The 21,946-nt window shown below is 35.6% G+C and overlaps 1 protein-coding gene across 2 annotated transcripts in view; it reads right to left on the reverse strand.

The window, feature by feature from the left end:
• fpgs (folylpolyglutamate synthase) overlaps positions 1–21,946 on the reverse strand; it is a 65,375-nt gene that overhangs the window by 13,997 nt on the left and 29,432 nt on the right. Inside the window, exons 1-11 of one of the 2 annotated variants that reach the window (XM_039762655.1) lie at positions 21,757–21,880; positions 20,388–20,516; positions 20,009–20,062; positions 18,739–18,803; positions 11,148–11,262; positions 10,516–10,593; positions 7,182–7,243; positions 5,389–5,491; positions 4,436–4,513; positions 2,513–2,660; positions 74–178 (exon numbers count right to left, since the gene is read on the reverse strand). In XM_039762655.1, the coding sequence (XP_039618589.1) occupies positions 74–178; positions 2,513–2,660; positions 4,436–4,513; positions 5,389–5,491; positions 7,182–7,243; positions 10,516–10,593; positions 11,148–11,262; positions 18,739–18,803; positions 20,009–20,062; positions 20,388–20,516; positions 21,757–21,759 (940 nt within the window). In that variant the 5' untranslated portion in view covers positions 21,760–21,880. Of the gene's footprint in view, positions 1–73; positions 179–2,512; positions 2,661–4,435; positions 4,514–5,388; positions 5,492–7,181; positions 7,244–10,515; positions 10,594–11,147; positions 11,263–18,738; positions 18,804–20,008; positions 20,063–20,387; positions 20,517–21,756; positions 21,881–21,946 lie in introns of those variants that run through there. The other variant, XM_039762654.1, reaches the window with a different exon arrangement.

Here is a 21,946-nt window from a genome sequence, read left to right on the forward strand (position 1 = left end):
TTAATATGCTTTCTAACTCTATGAGGTAACCTGCACATAAAACATATAAAAACATTCACATCCAAACACTAACCAGTAGCCATTGCAGAACTGGGCAGGAAAGCAGTAGCCATGGCTGGCCTGCTATTCAACAAAGCCTGAGTGGGTTGTTCCATCTTTTCAATAGAGGGAAAGTCAGCTGCAAAAAAAGAAAAACAAATATGAACAAAAAGATACATATACACATATTTTTATATTATATATATATATATATATATATATATATATATATATATATATATATATATATATATATATATATATATATATATATATATATATACCTGGTTGTCTCCACACATACCGCTTAGAATTAAGGCCAAAAAGTTCTATCTTGGTCTTATCAGACCAGAGAATCTTATTTCTCACCATCCCAGAGTCCTTCAGGTGTCTTTTAGCAAACTCCATGCGGGCTGTCATGTGTCTTGCCTCTCCTCAGTGTGTGAAGACAACCAGGCACTGCTCATCACTTGTCCAATACAGTCCCCACAGTGAAGCATGGCGGTGGCAGCATCATGCTGTGGGGGTGTTTTTCAGCTGCAGGGACAGGACGACTGGTTGCAATCGAGAGAAAGATGAATGCGGCCAAGTACAGGAATATCCTGGACAAAAACCTTCTCCAGAGTGCGAAGGACCTCAGACTGGGCCGAAGGTTTACCTTCCAACAAGACAATGACCCTAAGCACACAGCTAAAATAATGAAGGAGTGGCTTCACAACAACTCTGTGGCTGTTCTTGAATGGCCCAGCCAGAGCTCTGACTTAAACCCAATTGAGCATCTCTGGAGAGACCTAAAAATGGCTGTCCACCAACGTTTACCATCCAACCTGACAGAACTGGAGAGGATCTGCAAGGAGGAATGGAAGAGGATCCTCAAATCCAGGTGTGAAAAACTTGTTGCATCTTTCCCAAGAAGACTCATGGCTGTATTAGTTCAAAAATGTGCTTCTACTAAATACTGAGCAAAGGGTCTGAATACTTAGGACCATGTGATATTTAAGTTTTTCTTTTTTAATAAATCTGCAACAATTTCAAAAATTCTTTTTTTTGTCTGTCAATATGGGGTGCTGTGTGTACATTAATGAGGAAAAAAATTAATTTAAATGATTTGAGCAAATGGCTGCAATATAACAAAGAGTGAAAAATTGAAGGGGGTCTGAATACTTTCCGTACCCACTGTATATGTATGAAGGTGGATGAGGCCAATGGTGTCCAAGGGTACTGGACTATCTATCCAGCAGATCACAGTCTGTAAAGTTCAAGGTCTGTCTCTCTGATACAGATGTGAGCAACACTTGAGGAACAATAGGGAACAGTCTTGTTTTCTGTTCTGTTCACTCTTTACACCTCAAACTATGAATATTGGACAAGTTCATATCACTTACAGAAACGTTCTGTTCTTATAGGGTATACCGAGAAGTGGGAATGACACAGAATATAGGGCTCAAGTGGAGAACTTTGTTTCCAGATGCAGAAAGACCTGTATGCAACTTAACATCAGCAAAACTAATGAACTGGTTATTGTTTTTTGCTGCACCAAAAAGCCCCTATTCCTGGTTAATCTTCAGGAAATTAATGCAGACTCGGTGCATTTCTGCTCGTGCTTGTGGGACCACATCAATAACAGGTTAGACTGGTCTGGTAAAACACATCAAACTATAGAGGAAAGGGTAAAACAGACCCTTTCTTCTTAAGAGACTGAATTCCTTTAATGTGGATAGTGACATCCTTCAAATATTCTACAACTTTGATGGGCAGTGTGACTTCTGCATAATTTACATATAATGCATTGAGCTTCTGTAAAAAGACGCTTTTTCCCCTGGGGACAGGTAAGGTTCTATCTATCTAAAATTCTATCTTACAAATACACACGCTTGTTCACAGTATGTGTGTTATTTGCCCCATTCCTAATTTCCACATAGATAACTGCTCAAACAAGAACGGAAGCCTTTCTATTCAAGTGAAAAACCATGGAGAAAATTAGTAACATGCTCCTGATATGAGCTTTCACTTTTAAAACACTTTTCAAAGCAACTGAGCAAAGAAGATCAGGATTTGAAAATAATTTAAGTGTCATCAGCATTTGAATGAAACTTAATTTGTCTCCCAAGATTTGTGTTTTAAACTGTTCTGAGATTTTACAATTAATGAGAGTAGACAGAACAGGCATACTGCAAGTTCGTTGGCACATTCACTCTACTCTACACATGTGACTATATGGACCCAAATAATGATGCCAAGTATCACACTGGCTGTTGATCTTTCACCAACACAAAAAAGTCAGACATTTACAAGACTGAGTGAAGTGTCACAATGCCACAAGAACTTTCCTCAGTCAAATCTTTAAAGCAAATTAGCACAATTTTTGGCAAAATTTTGTATTAAACAAATTATCTTCCACAACCCAAGTCAAAAATAAATTGAAAAAACTAAAAGCCCATGATATACACAAAAAATCACCATATAAACATACCATAAAATCCTCGATGCTGGAGCCAGCTACGGCATATTTGCAGTGCTAATGAAGCATTGGATCTCTGGTGCACTCCTGCTAGTCCCAGAGGCAGTCTGTGGCCTTCGCACTCATACGGAGTCAAGTCTGGACAAACATGTAGAGGGCACTAAACAGTACACAACACAGAATAAAATAAGGGGGATTATAAAACACTTCATTATAATATTTTGACCAGAATAAGAAATACATTAAAAAAACTGAAAGACATTTAACTAAAAAATAAGTAAAAAACAAACTTATACCAAACATACATTCTAAGGTGGACACTACCACATAAATTAATGTATAAAACAGATTGTAAAAAATTAATGAAAATACAAATGCTAAATATCAAAATACAATATGACTGCAAAACTAATATTGAGAATACATTTCAACTTGTAAATGATTTCAAATATAAATGACAAAACTGGTTAACAAATTCTGTTTTTTGTCATAAGAACAGGAAATGAATTAGAACATGACATTATCGATTTTGCAATGTATTAATAATAATGACAATTTAAAGTGTAGTAAGAAATGATTTTCAAAAATAGTTTTTGACACAAAATAAAAGTGGGCACAAAGAAGAATTTACAACAGTTTTAACCGACACAATATGTATGTTAATTTTTTACTTTTATAGAAGTCAGAGTTGGCATTTATTGCTGTGTTTTTTATTACCCAATTTTCTTCATCCAGTTTAATTTTGACTTGCTATACAAACAGGCTTTCATTATCAATATGAAATAAAGAAAGTCATAAACAGAGTTGTAAATAGCTCTGTTAATTGTTAGATATCAGAATGATAGTCCACAATTAGGTTTCCAAATCTAAAAGTTTATGGCTATTCAGACATTTTGTATCTTTTATGGTTACTAGAACTGTTTTACTGTAATAGAGATGGCACAAACTCACTCTTCTGCAGAATTATAAAGCAAATAGTTGGTAAGAACAAAAAGCATGGACTTTTTACACATACTCAACATTATTTTGGTAGGAAATATGAACATAAACTATATATTCTGTTACATTTGCATAAAACAGGACAATTATCTAAAGAAGAACTGTCAAATTTTCTTTAATAGTGAAAAGTAGTCTTTCATGTAGCACAATTTACAACACAAAAGTATAACACATAACTAACATCAAAGCATAAAAACAATACACTCATTTTCATATAAATCATCAGAAAACAGCAGACTGTTGACCAGATTCAAGTTCTTTTATCAGCTCAATACTAGAGCAGAGGTGCCACCAATTTGAGATTTATACCAAAATGGCTACATCATTTCTTGCCAGTATTTTTCAAAGATACCACATGAAGGAATATTTCTCACAATTAAAAGTTAGAAAAACATGACTGTTCCCCTTTAAACTATGGTAACTTTGAAGCAATATAATGTAATTTTAACACAGAGTGTGCAAATTGTTATTAAAAGAGCAAAATTATTTATATATGCATGCACACATTTTCTGCGCCTAACAAAGCCTCTATAATATCAAAAGAAAAGTAAGAAGAGATCATTTGAGCACAAAATAAGTAACCTGAAACTCAAGGCCTTAATCTGAGTACAGACGTCAAACTTGTGTTTGTTTGCTTGCAAGGTTATTTGCAACCAACAAGAACCCTAAAATTCTATTTTTCATTTTTTCCTTACAACTCAAATTGTAATATTTTCACAGAAAGTGCTATTTTCTATGAAACTGACAATTAAAGCAAAGGCAATGCTACTCCACAAAACCTCTAATGCTTGGCAAGCTTTTTCAAATAATAAACTAGTCAAGTATAACAAATAAAACATTTGTAACAAAAATGTAATTTCATTGTAAAATTATTGTAAAAGCATACAATTAACTTAATTCATTATTGGGAAAGCCTGAATGAAAACAAAATATTACCCCAATTTCCTGGGCTCTTTCTGCTAGTACTCTCATTGGGCCTTCAGGTTGCTTCACTGTGAATGCTGGGACACCAGGCTATAAAAGGACCACCACAAGAATAAGGTTAAGTACAAGGAACTTGGCCATTTAAAAACAAAAATATCTATATACATACACAATATAGTCTTATTTTAGTTTAGGTGTAGTGTATAGAAGAAACTGAGGTGCAAAATGTAATTACAAGCATACCAATTAATGACTCCCATTATAGGACTTAAGCAGTTGAAATTGTTTGATAATTTATGGGAACTGCCATGAAAATAAAACAAACACAGTATTTACACAACCTCTGTAGTAATGAATGAGATGGCAGTGACCACTTTCACTAAATGTGTTTTAATCACCTAGTGTTGCCTAAGTGTATAATGACAAACACATGGACGTCACCAGCCAAGCGTATTCTTCTGTGGACAACTGTGGTGTAAAGGCTGCACATCCAGCATAGGCTTGCATGACTGTCATCTTGGTGTGCCCTTTGGTGGGATTCAAAATGACAAGAGAAGTTGCTGCTCTATTTCCGAGGATCAAGTCGCTGTTGAATCGGCCATTTCCAGTTCACTGTACATTGCTCACCCCAAGAATGTTGAGTCGGTAGTTTTCAAATTCCCACAGGAGTTACAGTTTAGTATAGCATTCATACATTTCATGTTCTGATATTAGTGATGTTCTTGGCATTGAAGATTGCCTCCCATTTTGGGCACTGGACCCCATGAATGGTTTGCCCTGGCACCATCATACCGCTTGAATCCAATAATCTGCAATGATCAGAATTTCTATAGGGATATAATATGGGCACATAATATGGGTATTTACTACACGTTATTATAATTCATGAGGGTGTGGAAACAGTATTCAAAAAGTTGGACTGCCATGTTTAAAATCTAAAGTGTCTTCTAAAAACACCTTCTTACCTTAAATATCCCCCCCTTCTGCCATGCAATCTTTTCAATTGTATCTCCAAGGATGCTTGTGTGATCAATTCCCAGTGAACTTACTCCACAAACCCACGGTGTCCTACAAAGGGAGACAGAAATTGCACATTTCTGCATTGTCATGAATCTGAAAATAATAAATTAGATCTGATGCTACATTAAATTTGAAATTATGAATATGTACCATGTCAATACAATCTAAATCAGTGTTTTAAAGAAGGAAGCAAAAAGTTTGAAATAATAAATCAATCTGATTTTTTTCCAACATAATAATGATATGATAATGCAACAATTTCAGCAGACCAACAGCCACCCTTAAGCCTCATATTTGAATTTCCTATCTCAGTGTTCACCTGATAAAATTAAAACAAACACAGTATGTTGCCATATGTGAATTTCCCCTTGGGATTAATAAAGTATCTATCTATCTATCTAAAGTATAATGCCGAATGGCCCAATCAGCTGCTGGCAGGCAAATGGTTACTTTTATTAGAGTGGCACTAACGTATAAAACATATTATTATCATTATTTTTGGTATCAAACTTTCTAAGGAGGTGAGGAGGTATATATATATATAATTCAAAGTTTCAGCAGTGGATTTTAAAGAGTAGGAACCTAGAAGGACACACCATAAAGTGTCCCTAAGCCCCACGTCCCATTAACATTTAAAAATGATACTTAAATGAATTCATTAACTCAGAATTCCATATGCAGCAAAGGCACTTATAGACTTCTCAACTTTATAACAAAAAAAAAAGTATTGACCATAAAATTAAAGGACACTTTAACAATATCCGGCAAAAATGCTGTATAAAAGTGAAAAAAACATCTACAAAGACAAACATTAATTACTTTGTAGTTCTGCAGACCAAGGAGCTGGTGGTGGATTTTAGGAGGCCCAGGCCCCTCATGGACCCCGTGATCATCAGAGGTGACTGTGCAGAGGGTACAGACCTATAAATACCTGGGAGTGCAGCTGGATGATAAACTGGACTGGACTGCCAATACTGATGCTCTGTGTAAGAGAGGACTGAGCCGGCTATACTTCATTAGAAGGCTGGCGTCCTTCAACATCTGCAATAAGATGCTGCAGATGTTCTACCAGACGGTTGTTGCGAGTGCCCTCTTCTACGCGGTGGTGTGCTGGGGAGGCAGCATAAAGAAGAAGGACGTCTCACGCCTGGACAAACTTGTTAAGAAGGCAGGCTCTATTGTAGGCATAAAGCTGGACAGTTTAACATCTGTAGCAGAGCGACGGGCACTAAGCAAACTCCTGTCAATCATGAAGAATCCACTGCATCCACTTAACAGTGTCATCTCCAGGCAGAGAAGTAGCTTCAGTGACAAGACTATTGTCACTGTCTTGCTCCACTGACAGACTGAGGAGATCATTCCTCCCCCACACTTTGCGACTCTTCAATTCTACCCGGGGGAGTAAATGCTAACATTATTCAAAGTTATTGTCTGTTTTTACATGCATTTTTATTACTCTTTAATTTAATATTGTTTTTTGTATCAGTATACTGCTGCTGGATTATGTGAATTCCCCTTGGGATTAATACAGTATATATCTATCTAGAGACAAAAGAAAGCTTTAAACAATTAAATCTGAAGAACAAACTAGTTATACCACCCAGCAACAACAGTGATTTTCCTTCACTTTACACTTTTCTACTTTATTTCAACTGAAAAGCAATTCCATTATTTAGAAGGGATTGTTATGCAATGCTTAGTGACTAAATAAATCAAACAGAATTTGCTTTCGTCATACTTAATAATATTGGTGCAGTCATAGGCGCCGCCAATTCCAACTTCGATTATTGCTAAATCAACCTGTAAGGGGTGAAACAGACAAAAAAAGTATGCTTTATTGGAGTCCAAGCAAAACCCAAAGTAAAGATCTGCTGATACCAATAAAAGAAAATATTCTTTCAAATTCTAGTATTATTACAATATACATTTTCAAATGGTCGATTAGTAATTTTCTCAAGTTAAATAAGGAAAAATCTGAAATCTTAGTTATTGGTAAAAATTGAAATAATGAGCATTATAGAAATGAACTTGACCCCTAATCATAAAAATTCAATTTGGAAATTTAGATGTAATCATGGTCTCTGTCCTAAACTTTAAATCACATATTAATAATATTACTAGGACTGTGTTTTTCCATTTTAGGAAACTGATAAAAGTTAGACTTATTATAACACTGCATGATGTGGAGAAATTAACTTGCATTTTTGTTTTTAGCCAACTGTCAACTAGATTACTATAATGCACTCTTCACAGGACCACCCAATAAAAACACCAACTGTTTGCGGTTAGTTCAGAATGTGGCAACAAAATTCTTAAGCAGAAAAAAAGAAAATCTGAACACATATCACCATATTTAGCACTGTTACCTGTGTCCTTTAGAACTGACTTTAAAATACTTGTAATGGTATATAAAACTTTAAACAATTTTTCTCCTTACATTTCAAGTCGCAACCTCAGATCACTTAACAGCGGTTGGCTTATTGTTCCAAGAGCCAAGCATACAATAAATAGTGAAGCAGACTTTTGCTGGTATGCACCAAAAATTGGGAAACCTTTACCAATAGAGATATGCCTTAGTAGCAGCATTTAATAAAAAAAAAAAAACCTCTTAAAAACCCATTTTTTAACTGTTTTCAGCACTGTATTTTAGTTCTACTCTTAATAAATTATAGATATAATCGATTTTATCACATTCTTCAATGAATTTGTAATAATTATTACTTTCTACTTTTCTCTGATTTCTATTCCTTTTTTATGTGATAGTTTTCTACACCACTACCACCACCTGATCAAATAACTGTGCAGTCACCTGTGATGTTTGAATGAAAGCAGGAACCTCAATTTCCCACGAGACACACAGCATTGAATCCTCTAAGATGAAGCTCAAAAAACAATAAGAAACCACTTAAGATCACTTAAGTTGGGTAGAATGCCCCAGTGGGGGCCGAGTGGTTTTTTGGCCTTGGAACCCCAACAGATTTTTTCCCCCCGGCTTATGTGGAGTTCTTTTTATTTCTTCTCTTCTCCCCAGCCATTTGACCTTATCATTGGACTCATCTTTAGAGACTTAAAAACCGATTCGATATATAAGGACTGTACTTCTCTATTAATTACACACATATCTTATGCAAGTGGTTATTAATTTTTATGGTATTTATTCATAACTAAGTAATTTGTTAGGTAATTTGTTTTCTTTGCTTGTATCTATTTCTAGTGTACTTCTACAGCACTTTTGAGTTATATCCTGTGAATTGAAATGTGCTATAGAAACAAATGTTGTTGATGAGAGCTTTGTGCACTATAATAAACAAACTAACATATTTACTATCACTGCATGCAAATTCCCATCTCTGTATGGCCAGAGTCAGCTACTTGAGAAAGCCATAATCAGCAAAATGAAAAGAAATAAATGCTTAAAATATATGATTCTGTGTGTAATGAATCTATATATGAGTTTTACTTTTTGAATTGAATTACTGAAATAACTTTTCAATGATATTCTAATTTATTGAGATACATCTGTACACACACACACACACACTATATATATATATATATATATATATATATATATATATATATACATATATATACACACACACACATACACAAGGTGAGACAAAAATAACCTGATTGATAAAAAAAAAAAATTATTGATGAATTACAGCATTCTAAACATTGTCACCTTCTATATGCTCCCCCTCCAGATCTCTACACCGCTCCATACGTATCTTCCACTGATTGAAACAGTGCTGGAAGTCTTCATCCCTTGAGGCTCTTCAACAGGCTTGCTGTTTCTGTCTTCACGTCATACATTGAATACATATGTTCCCTTCAGGTTACTTTTGATTTTCAGGAACAAGTAAAAATCACAGGGAGCTAACAGGCGAATAGGGAGGATGATTGAGGACAGGAATGTTTTTGTCAGTCAAAAACTGCTTTATGGAAAAAGCATTGTACGCAGGAGAATTGTTTTGGTGAAGCACCAACCCCGTCTCGACCTGGGCGTTGAACGTCTTCCACATTTTCTTGTCCTTCCTTGAAACGTTTGCGCCACTCAAAAAGTTGTGTGTGAGGCAAACTGTTATCACCATACACTGTTTTTATCATTTCATAAGTTTCTGTGGCAGTTTTGTTCAATTTCGTGAGAAATTTGATGTTGAATTGCTGTTCGATTTTTTCATCCGACATTATAGCAGCAACTCGTGTAGCGATTGTTGTGCAAATACTGACTGAGCTATTCACAGAATATACATAGCTGGTCGGTGGTTTGAGAGGGCATGTAGGAGGGGATATAGTTCTAGGGTTCGTACCAGCTGACCTGCAGACCGTTTTCTAGGAAAGCCCCAAGCCCAGTCTGGTTATTTTTGTTTCACCTTGTGTATATAGATTTTTTTAAGTCTATCTGGTATAACATTATTAGTTACCCTTAATTTGTTTTCTTTGACCCTAAAACCTTATCAGTTTCCTAAACTATACATATGAAGCACTTAAAGATGAAGAAATACTTCTAAAAAGGCAATTTTATTTTGGCTGGGAAATAGAAAACTATAAAACTGATATAAGCTTGCATGTCTAAAGCTGCAAGTTAAAAGATTCAAGTTTAATAATAAAAAAAAAATCAAAACCTGACTTAAAGCCAATTCTTAAAATCTAAGATTATTTTAAATCGGCATTAGGTCCATGGAAGATCATTTAATTCAGAGACCTAGAATCTATCCCAGCATTAATGGGTACAAGGAAAGAGGAAACGTATCACATGGCCCACTCACACACTGGGCCATTTGGAATAATCAGTCAGCTTGATATAAATGTCTTTGGAGATGTGAAAGGAAAAGTTACACAAACGTGAGGTGAACTCATATTGATAGTGAATTGGTGTGGGATTCATACCTATAATGCTTGTAACTTTTGAGGCAGCTATAATTAGCACTGTTCAATTACATAGCCTTTATGTATATTTTATAAAAAAAAAAACTAGTATGCACTAAAAATATTCATCCTTTAAGAAATCAAAAACACAGCTCTTAAGTACAACCCTGCTTTTCTGTATGCCTTTGCTAAGAAATTACCTTCTCCTGTAGAAACACATGGAATGCCATCAAGGTTAGAAAGCGAAAGTATGCTGGCATTGTACCATAGTGGGCATCCTGGTTGGAGAAGGGAATAAAAAAAAAACTTATTAGGATCTATACAAGATGGTAATTTATTAAAATAGTCTACCAGATATATTTACATTTCTAGTTATCTGTATTTATTAGTATCACGCAAAAAGCTCTGCAAAATAATGCACAGATTAAAACACAATTATTTTGTTATATTGCAGAAGTATATAAATAAATAATACAATCCACAATTTAATAAAATAATAAAACTAGTTAATTAATAAATAAAAAAAACTGATGACGTTTTAAATTAATCAAATATGGAATAAAGAATGGTGGATTCCAATTATGTATGTCAGTTTCAACTTAGATAGTTTTGGTTGGGTCTGTGTGTTTTTGTGGATATTTGATTCTCCTTATTTCACTGGCACTAGATAATACAATAAGTGAAATTATAAAACATAATTGCAGGTATATAATAATAAGGTATCAACAAGAATTTGAGACAATCTTAACATAGCTTTCTCAAGCCCCCTAAACCTCAAGCATGCTCAGTTCTATATCATCACCATGACTACTGAACAGAAATATTTCTTTACCTTAGTTTTTTCTAGGCGATTGTAGACCTGCCAAAAGTACTTTGTAAAGAGCTCTTTACTGATTGGCTGCCCATTTATTCGAATTCGCTCTCTTACTTGCACCAAATGGGGAGAACTGCAAGAAGAGGGATGGGGTAGGGAAAAATGTTTATAAATTTAAATACTCTTTTTATCTAAAAAAAAAATCTTATATATAAAAAATTCCTATAAAAAGTCACCAAATCATTCAGATATATCAATTACATTTCAGATAAGCCACAAAACTTGTATAATCGAAATAACACATCAAAAAAAAACTTTTATATGTTGCAGAGCTTATGTGAAAACATATATTCTAAGAATTAATTAATCAATTAATTCAGGTAATTAAATACAGGTTGAGCATCCATAATCTGAAATTCCAAAATTATTGAAATGATGAAGAAGAAGAAAATTCCACAGCTGAGCTCAATTGCCCAGGTGGTGAGCTGAGCCTCCGACGTTGTTTGCACACGTTTATCATCAACCATTGTCACCTACAAGACCTACATGCATTATTCACTGCTTTTTTCTCTTATTTTCTGTGTACAGTAACCTTTAAATCAAAACACACAATCGTAGGTGGAGGCTGAGAGCCTGCTAATTTTACTGTTTAACAGGTATCCTGCTGAGGCTACTGTACACAAACTTTTTATATGTACTACAGTATGTGTATATGAAGAAAGAAATTTCGTGTTTACACTTTAGGCCCATCTCCAACATACAGCGTCTCATTATGTATATGCAAATATTCCAAAAGACTTCTGGCCCCAGGTATTTTGGATTAGGGATGCTTACCTGTAATTTCCATGTGCGGGATTTAAACAATTATGTTAATCGCAAGAAACAGCAGGCAAAGTTGTAGTCTACTTTGAAGAATAAGAAAGGATACAGCTATATAAAACTATACATTCAAATTCAATCATGCTGTGAGAGAGGTAAAGAATAACCTATACTGAATTTAATATAGCATTTAACACAGGCAATGGGAGAATAAGCCTATTGACTAAATAACAACTGGAATATAACACTTGATGGTTTCATTCCAATGTTTGTAGCCTTAAAATGAGGAGCGCTTACGTGTGTTACTTGATATGACTTACAACAGACTTGCTTAATCCCTGCCCTACTTCTTTTTAGGTAGCTCAATGCACATACTCAGCATGTGTATGGGTTTATTCATGTAGAAGTTACTTGAACAGTAAACTCCAGATGCTCATGAACATAATATCTACAGCTGAGAATTTTATTTAGAATTACTCGGACATAAGAAGCTCAGTTGCAAGGTTTTAATTTAATTGTGATTATGCTAAAAAATAACATTTCTTATTTCACTTATATCCATAAACAAGAAACACGACTGAAGATGAAATTTCATAAAACATTCAAAAACATCTACATGATTTAAACAACATTAAGATCAATTTTCGTTAATTTAATATTATAAAAATAATTTTCGGATATTTCATCTCTCTGTTTTTAAGGCCTCATTTAGACCTATGGAAAATGCTTATGTAGGCAGCCTTAGGTGGTGCTTTTTTGAGGTTTACAGGTGTCACAGGCGGCTGGGGGTGGAGCTAAACCGGGACACCCAGGAGGACCGGAGGAGGTCTTGTACCTCCTCCAGACCGTGAGGGGGCGACCGCCCTGGTTGTATTGGGGGCCACGGGTAGAGGGCTTGGAAGCCCAGCCTGTAGGGCCCGTGGCCACCGCCAGGCGGCGCCCCAGTGCCTGAAGAAACCTGGAGCCCAGCACTTCCGCCACACCAGGAAGTGCTGGGGGGAAGAGGACCAGGAACACCCGGAGGACTTCCAGCTACACAGTTGGTGCGGAAGCTCCTCAGGAAGCACCTGGAGCCCATCCGGGCATACATAAAAGGGGCCGCCTCCCTCTAGTCAACAGCAAGAGTCAGGTGGAAGTGGACGGAGCTCGGAGGAAAGGCGGTCTGAGGACTGTGCAAGGCATTGTAGTGCGGCCAGGACTGTAAGGGGTGATTGGTGCTGTGGCACTGGGTTTGTGCACTTTTGTAAATATAGACTTTGTAAATAAACACGTGTGTGGCGAAACAACATGTCTGCCTGTCTGTGTCCGGGCTGTACCCCACACAGGGTAAAAAAATAATTCCTACATTGTCATTGTGTTGTGTGGAAACCAAGTTCTTTATTATAAAGAAACTAAATACTGCACAGTATGAATGGCTGTCATTGAACTGAAGATGATTCCTAGCTTTTGGCGCTGGCCACAAATGCATGCTTAAAAGGTCACCCATATCAGTACCATTTCGAATTTCTGCAGATATGAATATTTTAACCACTGAGCTGGGCACTGAAAATAAGAGCAATAATGAGAGTCTACATTATCATGGTACATCTGTCCACTTGAAAAGTTAAAAAGAAAAAAAATAAAGAAAATTTTTTTTGCACTTCTGTTCCCATTAAAAACCATCTCTATATATAATCTTCATTTGGGTCTTGATCTTTGTTTGTATGAATTAGAAGAAGCACTAAATGGCAGTAGAGAGACAGCTAAAACATGGGCATTGTATTAAGAATCTCCTCCAGGCTAATACTACTGAAGACTGTAATACGCCAGTCACAACTCAAAACGCAGACATTCCAACTAAACAAATTGTTGTGCTTTAAATTAACTAAAGAGATCTTCATTTAGATCTTGATCTTTGTCCGCGAATTCCATGCATGCGTAGACCACCTTCCAGTTTAGTACGTTGTTGTTACTCACGGATGTCAACAATGTGCCCGAATAACGAAAGGGGTGGTGGACAGTGTTACGCTGATTAGCTCCTGAGGCCTGGTTAGAGAATGAGATTACCGAAGATAAAAGGTACGTGCCTACATAACATATGAATGAAAGAAAGACAGTGTAAAAGCAAACTCCGGAAATTATTGTTACGTTGTAGCCGGCGAGTGCTGCGCGTTTCACAGTTGTACATGCTCACATGTCAGTGAAGTGATCTCTATTTATGCTTTAAAGAGCCTGGATACCTATGTGTACCCCTTTTATAACCATTGCTCCGTGTATATTGCCTCACTCTTTGGATTGCCACAAAGCAACCTGCGAGATTGGAGAAAGGTTGAGAAGACATTGTGAGAGGAAACAACAGCGTCCTGAAAACGAGACGGACTGTGAACGGACAGAAACAGAAATGCTCGTACATCACCATATAATTACGATGCGGATAGTGATTCTGAGTAGGCCGTTCCTATTGAATCAACGTCCAAGGGTTTTCTTTTGTAATTTTGTTTCCCATATAAAAAATCATAATGCTGTGCGACGAAGGGCCCAGTTCATGACTAGCAGCCGCGTTTAAACAGAGAGCCCTTCTCAGACAACTTTAAAACGCGCAACGTAGTTGGGCGCACATGGCTAGTTACTAATATGAGTTCCTAGCTATTTACCTCCCGCCATCATAAGAATCATTAAGTCATGACCAGACAGATTTCTCTCAAATATTATCAGAAAAATACAGCAATCTTCGTATCTTGTTATAAATTGCCATCTTGACATATGTAAAGGTTTGCCAGACATGCCTTGTATTATATGATAGTGGTACTACTACTACTATTATTACCACAGAATGCATAGTAAATAACAGTATTCCGAATCTGCATAACCCCGAGTAGCACACAAGCAATTCAGTTTTGAAAGAGTATTACCGTATATACTCGCATTTAAGTTCTCCCGCGGATAAGTCGGGGCTTGATTTTACCTTATAATTTACAGTACTTTGCAATGTCAGTCATGTAAGTTGAATGCAGAAAACTCATGCTATTGGTCCAAGAAATTGTGATATGCTAATGCCCACCTGAGAGAGTAACCACAGAGCATACAGCCTTTTTTCTATGTATTGTGCCTACGTGCTCACATAGTAATACCCACACTATTCCAAAGCGATGTTTGTACTGATTTGTGTTTTATGTATCTCACACCCTCATACACCATTATCGTAAGAGCATCACTTATCTACAATGGAACATTCGATCAGAAGAAAAAAATGAAGCTGGTTTTAAATTAAAAGCCATTGAATTGGTGAGAGAAATTGGTAACTGCGCTGCTGCAACAAAATTCGATGTATTTGAGAAGCTGGTGCAAGATTGGAGGATGCAGGAAAATAAAAAAAAAAATTCAAATAAAAAATATGAAGTGTCTTATTTTTGAATGGCTGTATAAGTCGGGGTATAATTTTACGATCGATTTTTCGGGTTTCAAGACCTGACATACTCGAATATATACAGTATTCATTTTTAATACTTGGGAAGATTTCTAAAGAACATTCCACCACCACTGTGAAATTAAGAATTATTTGTTGCAATAAACCAGTATGTGAAACTTGGCAAACCTCAGAAATAATGCATTTAACACTGATACCAAGATTAGATATAATTATAAATATCTTTTAGAGCATCTTCTGCATTCCTGTCCACTGTGAGTCAATTGTTAATTATCATAATATTCAGATATTCCTACTGGCCTATAATTAAACAAACTGTTTGCCTTGGAATCCTTGGTAACCAAGGTAATAACTGACAGGTTGCAGAAGATGCAATGTAGCAGTTCAAGGAACAGATTAAGAACGAAACAAAAAATGGACAAGGCTATTTTTAGAAGGGTTTAGAGGGAAGTCTGGCCCTGTTGTCCTGTTAACAGGTGTCACAAACAAAATAAAGTACTGCCTGAGGAAGATAGATTGGTAGGAGCCAACTTATTACTACTACAGCAACGTTTATGGAAAGCAAGTTATTTTTGAAATTCATTTGCATTCAACAAACTACTGCAATCTCAACAAAAAAAATTGTACAACAGAAGCAAAACTTTAAATTCAATTCACAGTTGAACTAAACTTTTGACATGTTTATTCTACTTCATTAACTTGCATGTGATTCTGATGCCTTTTATTTAACCTTTGTATCAAACTGCTGTAAACCAGTTTAATTTTAAACTACATGAAATGTATATAGCTTTCACCTTATGCTAATTAGACTGTAAATGGTTATTTTTTAACTTCATAACATCACAGAGAAATTCTTCAGCATATGGTCATTTCTGCAAGAATCTTGAGTGAAAAGTCAATGACACCCTTTACTGGCTAACTAAAAAGATTACAATATGCAAGCTTTTGAGGAACTCAGGCCCCTTCTTCAGGCAAGATGGAATCAATGCAAGAATCTTTAAATATTCACAACAAGATTAAACAACTTTGACAGCGGCATGGCTTTGATATTTTTATTTAGAAAGACAGGATAATAAACTAGATAGATAGACATGACTGCAATTTCATTTTATAAGTCATAATATACTTTTCACATGAAACAAGTAATTTTTTTAGGTAATTACTTTTAATTTACTTGAAGGCATACAAGGTTAAACACAAAACCATAATTAAATTTCTACAAAGAATAAATAAGCTATTATGTTTCAAGATTTATTCCACAGTAGAAAAAGTTACAAGCACCATTCTGACAATTTAAAACAGTGGATAAACTCAAAATGAACAATATGTGTAGTTTCAAGCTTTTAGAATTGTCAACTTGGATTTAAATGTTGCTCATTTCCATGATGCCTTTCTCCAACTCCCACAAACATTTTGTGTATGCCCAGTATCTCAACAAACATTTTTACTCCACTTATCCTGATGAGGGTTGCAGTAGTAACATACACACTTGAGCTGAGCGGACTAGACCAACCTATCCTTAACAATTTCATCCAACAGCTTCCAGGGAATTTTCAGGTACTCCCAGGCCAGTTGAAAGGTGGAGCACCTCCTAGTATGCCCTGGTTCAAAGCAACTAATGCTATACCAATTAACTGGTGAATTTCGCAATCAACTCTCATCTGGCTTGTAAATAAGACTTAGTGGTACTTGAACTACTCCACCCAGGACAGTTAGTCATTCCTTAAACCCATGTCACATTAGATGACTTTCCTGTGTTTTCAGTCATAACCTACATTTACACAACCACAGTGAGAGGGAAGCAGTTGATGTAATGCAATTATGTAATATGACATAGGCCACAACCCACTCCAACTGGCCTACAACTCACTCTGATTAAGTCAAACAGTTTGATTATGGTTTTAGTTGTATGTGCGGGCTCTGTGGGCATGACGACTGGCAACCAATGAATGCTCAACCGGAAGACCAATACACAGAAGGCAGTGGCACGGAATAAGGACATCTGTCTGATGTCTTGTGTTTTACATTCTATGACAAAATGTGGGGTAGGGTGTGCAAAGTGCCAAACTTGCTGTCAAACTCAGCAGAGTTTTTAACCTTTCATAAAGGGCTAGCTTTGTCAGGCAAGCCTATGATTGGCTGTCAGAAAAAAATGGAACCCATGACTGTGTGGATGATCAGCACACGACTGCTAAATGGAAACTGGGCAGCAATTTTCAGTTGCTTAAACTGACATGGTTCAGCGAAATGATTGGTGACTGTGCATTGGCAAATCATTTTGTGAATTCTAGTTGTAGGGTAACACCAGCTTTAAGCAAAAAAAAACAAAAAACCAAGCCACTCCTTTTCCAGAGAAGACCTCAGATTTGAAAGTGCAGGATCTCAACACAGACAGACAGACAGATGCGTTTTTAATCCCAAGGGGAAATTCACATACTCCAGCAGCAGCATACTGATAAATAACAATATTAAAGAGTGATACCAATGAAGGTATAACTGATAGACAATAACTTTGTATAATGTTAACGTTTACCCCCCAGGTGGAACTGAAGAGTCGCATAGTGTGGGGGAGGAATGATCTCCTCAGTCTGTCAGTGGAGCAAGACAGTGACAAAAGTCTGTCACTGAAGCTACTCCTCTGTCTGGAGATGATACTGTTGAGTGGATGCAGTGGATTCTCCATTATTGACAAGAGCCTGCTCAGTCAGTCATAGTCAGCTAAGTTTGTAGCATTCCAGTCCCCATACTGTTCCTGTTGCTTGACTGCATTCTACATGCCTGATGAATCTCAATATCACAAGATGACAAAAGCCAGTGGTAAGCAGGCAATCTCTTTGTGAAACAACATCAGATTTCTTTTTTTAATGAGACAGTACGCTTCCATGGAGGGTTGTATTTGAAAAACGACAGCTCAAATGTGTTTTTAGTTGCATACAGCTGAGTGCTTTTGAAAAAAAAATTGAGTAGTTAAAAAATGAACTAATTTGTGCAAAAAAGTAATTGAAATTGTTTTATATTTGCACTTAATCATTCTTTTAAACTATTACAGTTTGTTGGAAGAGGCACATTTAACTGAAAAGACATGCACTAGGCCTTTTTATGAAGTGTTTAAAATCTTAGCATTATTACATTTTATTTATATCAAAGTAACTTGAGGACTGGAGTGGTTTTCTGAATGTGTCCTTTTACTTCTATTTAGGCAATTTTTAAAGAAAGTCACTGTCTTGTTACTTGAGTACTTGTCTGGGCTACTCTATATACCTGTACACACAAGCATACATTATGAGAAACCTGAGGACCCTCCTGAGATCCTGGACCCAGAAAATAAAACATTTTTCAGCAGCTTCACACTTTAAAGATTTTGAGTAAGCAAATTTCACCTACCTATAAAATCCAGTGCGAAGCCCATAGTTCCTAAGAATTTTTTCAGCAAATGCACATGTTGATCCCTTTTAGAAGGGGGTGGGGGATTGGGAATAAGCAATGAGACAATAAGAAAAAACAGTGAAAATCTGAACAATATGCATGTGTAACATTTATTTATTATTATTTAAATGAATACAACAAAGAGAAAAGATATTTTATGTTAATAATAATAATATTTTATTTATGTAGCACCTTTCATACACTCAAGGACACTTTACAATTCAATAAACACATTAACAAGACAATAAAAATTACATTAAACTACATAAAACAGAGTATTCAACTCAACTTCTTGCCCAGACACTGGTCACAACACATCTTGACTACATGGACTCCTTACTGTCTAGGGTACCACCATGTACCATCAGTCCATTACAGATGCACCAAAATGAAGCAGCTCATTTTGTTTTTAAACTGGTAGAGATGAACACTTGTCACTCCACTGACTTTCTGCATTGGCAGGCATCAAGTTCAGGTTATTGATGTTTGCTTACAGGGCAGTCAGCGATAAAACATCTACTTATTTGGAGGCTCTCATTAGGTCCTGTACTCTTTCCCACCCAGTCATGTCTGGAAATAAGACGTGCACATGGAATCAAATTTCAGCCGAGACTGTTTTCATGTGAACCCCAAAATGGTGGAATAAGCTACACACATTCAAATGAGCAGGTCATTCCCTTAAGAGCGCTTAAGAAGCATTTGAAGACCATCCAGTTTTCTGAAAAGTTACCCAATTATTACAGAATTGCAGTGCTGAGTGCTAGTTGTAGTTAAAAGTAAGGCTACAGTTGTCTCTGAAAGTTTGTGGACCCTTATATATATATATATATATATATATATATATATATATATATATATATATATATATACACATACATACATACATACATACATATATATATATACACACATATATATATATATATATATATATATATATATACATACATACATACATATTATATAGTTTTACTGTCAAATAATGCAGAGAGTATGCGACACATGTTTCGCCCTTATTTGGGCTCATCAGGCGTATACACTCCACTGCATCCCCTCGCGGGGATCGAACTTGTGCTCGAGTGTAGCAATCATAACCTGAATGTGATTTTCCATACCAACAACTGTAATCCTACTTTTGCCCACCCCATATGGATAGATGGATGGATAGATAGATAGATATGATAGTGTATTTCTTACTCATCCGAATTTTAAAACAGAAAAAATGTACCTTTCCCTTTGTCCCAGTCACATGAATTATATTGAGCCGATCTAAGTCTTCCACCTACAAAAACAATATTAAGATCATAAAAATAGAGTAATAAAGTTAGAAGAGAACAGTAAAATATACAAATTTATTTCAATCATGAATAAATGTTTTACTATTTTATTTTATCAAATAACACAATCTTCATCAAGAAAAATATTGACTAGTCCAGTACAGCAAAACCATGAAAGATTAAGTAAGCAACTTACATTCATCTTATTCAAATTTGTTATTAAGATGTGTCTAACATAGAAACAGTACAAATTAGAAAGGTATATCAAGACTTAAAAAAGAAACAAACATTATACATCTTTTCATGCAAACATCTGACCTATAAACTTACCTTCAAGCCAACACGCTGTAGAAAGAGTCGCATTGCTTCAAGCTGCATCTGTGGCTGACCCCTCTCACGTTTGACTTGCTCCAAGAAGCTGGCATTAGTCTGAAGAGTGTTAAGTGTACAAATTGCATCCTGTGGAAAAATCCAAAAGTTTTAACTTGCTTAATTTTAGTTTCATGATAACTTGCATACAAAGTAAAACCTTTCTTTGGTACAGTGCAGGTATGGACACAAAAACACAAACAAATTAAAGAAATAAATCTCCACTTGCCAGTGTGTCCAGATTCTTTGTCAACTGAGTCAGATGTGGTCATTAAGACATTTTATATCATCCATATTGCCCAATTAATTTATTTAATGATTGATTTTGATTAACAAATTGTATAAGTGAAAAATTCTACAAGCTGAGTGAGGGCTCTAAACATTTTAAGTTATTTGTTGCATAGCACAGGGTATGCCTCTACTAAAACAACCAGCTGCACCATGTTAAAATAAGTAAAAAACAAACTGAAAACATACAGTTTTGTCAAAATGATAGAAAACGTTTAAAAATTACATTGGCAGATGATCTTGCAGGAATACCTTCCGGAGCTGAATCAATGAAAAATACAGCATTTATAGGACGGCTACATGTGAAAGGCACTCTAATGACAGACAGAATGTGAATACAACATTACTGTCATCATCAGACCTAAACCTGATCCACTTTGCTATAGACAGGTGAATCAAAACTGCCATATGACCAAAACTTGTTTATTCATTTAATGTTTTAACTTTTTAAACCAACATCTCTGTCAGATTATACAGGATGTCACAATATATTTACTGATGCAGACATTAGAAAAATATATTTGTCACAGCATTTTTTCCAATGGCAAAATAGAGCACTTCCACAGAAACCTTTCTTCAATTAACTGCAGACTAGTACAGATATTTGTACTTTCTTTAAATATCCGCTAAGGCGATTAAAAAATACACATATTTACAAATTTAGATATTCACAGATTATTACAGCAATCACATTAGGTTTAATTGGATATTACATTGACAGGACACATTTTCTCTAATTCTGTATGTCCTTTCTGAAAGCAAGTTACATTAAAAAGTACCATCTCCAACTATGCTACTGCTTCGTATAGAAGTGTAGCATTCTTTACAGATATTTTTTAAAAACTAATTATAAATATTTTCATTTACTTTCTAAAATGAAGGTCTATTGTAAAGTAACCCATGTTTACAGATTTACTTTTATATACCCTGCAGCAATAATAATGAAATACAAAGACTGTTATCAGCCCAAGCCCCCATGTTGACATAACAGGAACACTTAGTTATAACAGAATGTCAAAATTCTATTCTCATACTATCTCACCATAAGAATGTCTGTTGTATTTAAAGTATCTTCGCAGCTTCTCACATTTCCATGATTCACACACAAACGTCGTTCAAGTACATGAATACAGCATTCAACACATACACTATATGCTTTCTGTTGTAAATACTCCTCCTAATCCCAAGCATGGGTTTTTCTGAATTTTAATCATTTACCATATTGACAGTTT

This window comes from Polypterus senegalus, chromosome 9, assembly GCF_016835505.1.
Source record: "Polypterus senegalus isolate Bchr_013 chromosome 9, ASM1683550v1, whole genome shotgun sequence".
Lineage (NCBI taxonomy): Eukaryota > Metazoa > Chordata > Cladistia > Polypteriformes > Polypteridae > Polypterus > Polypterus senegalus.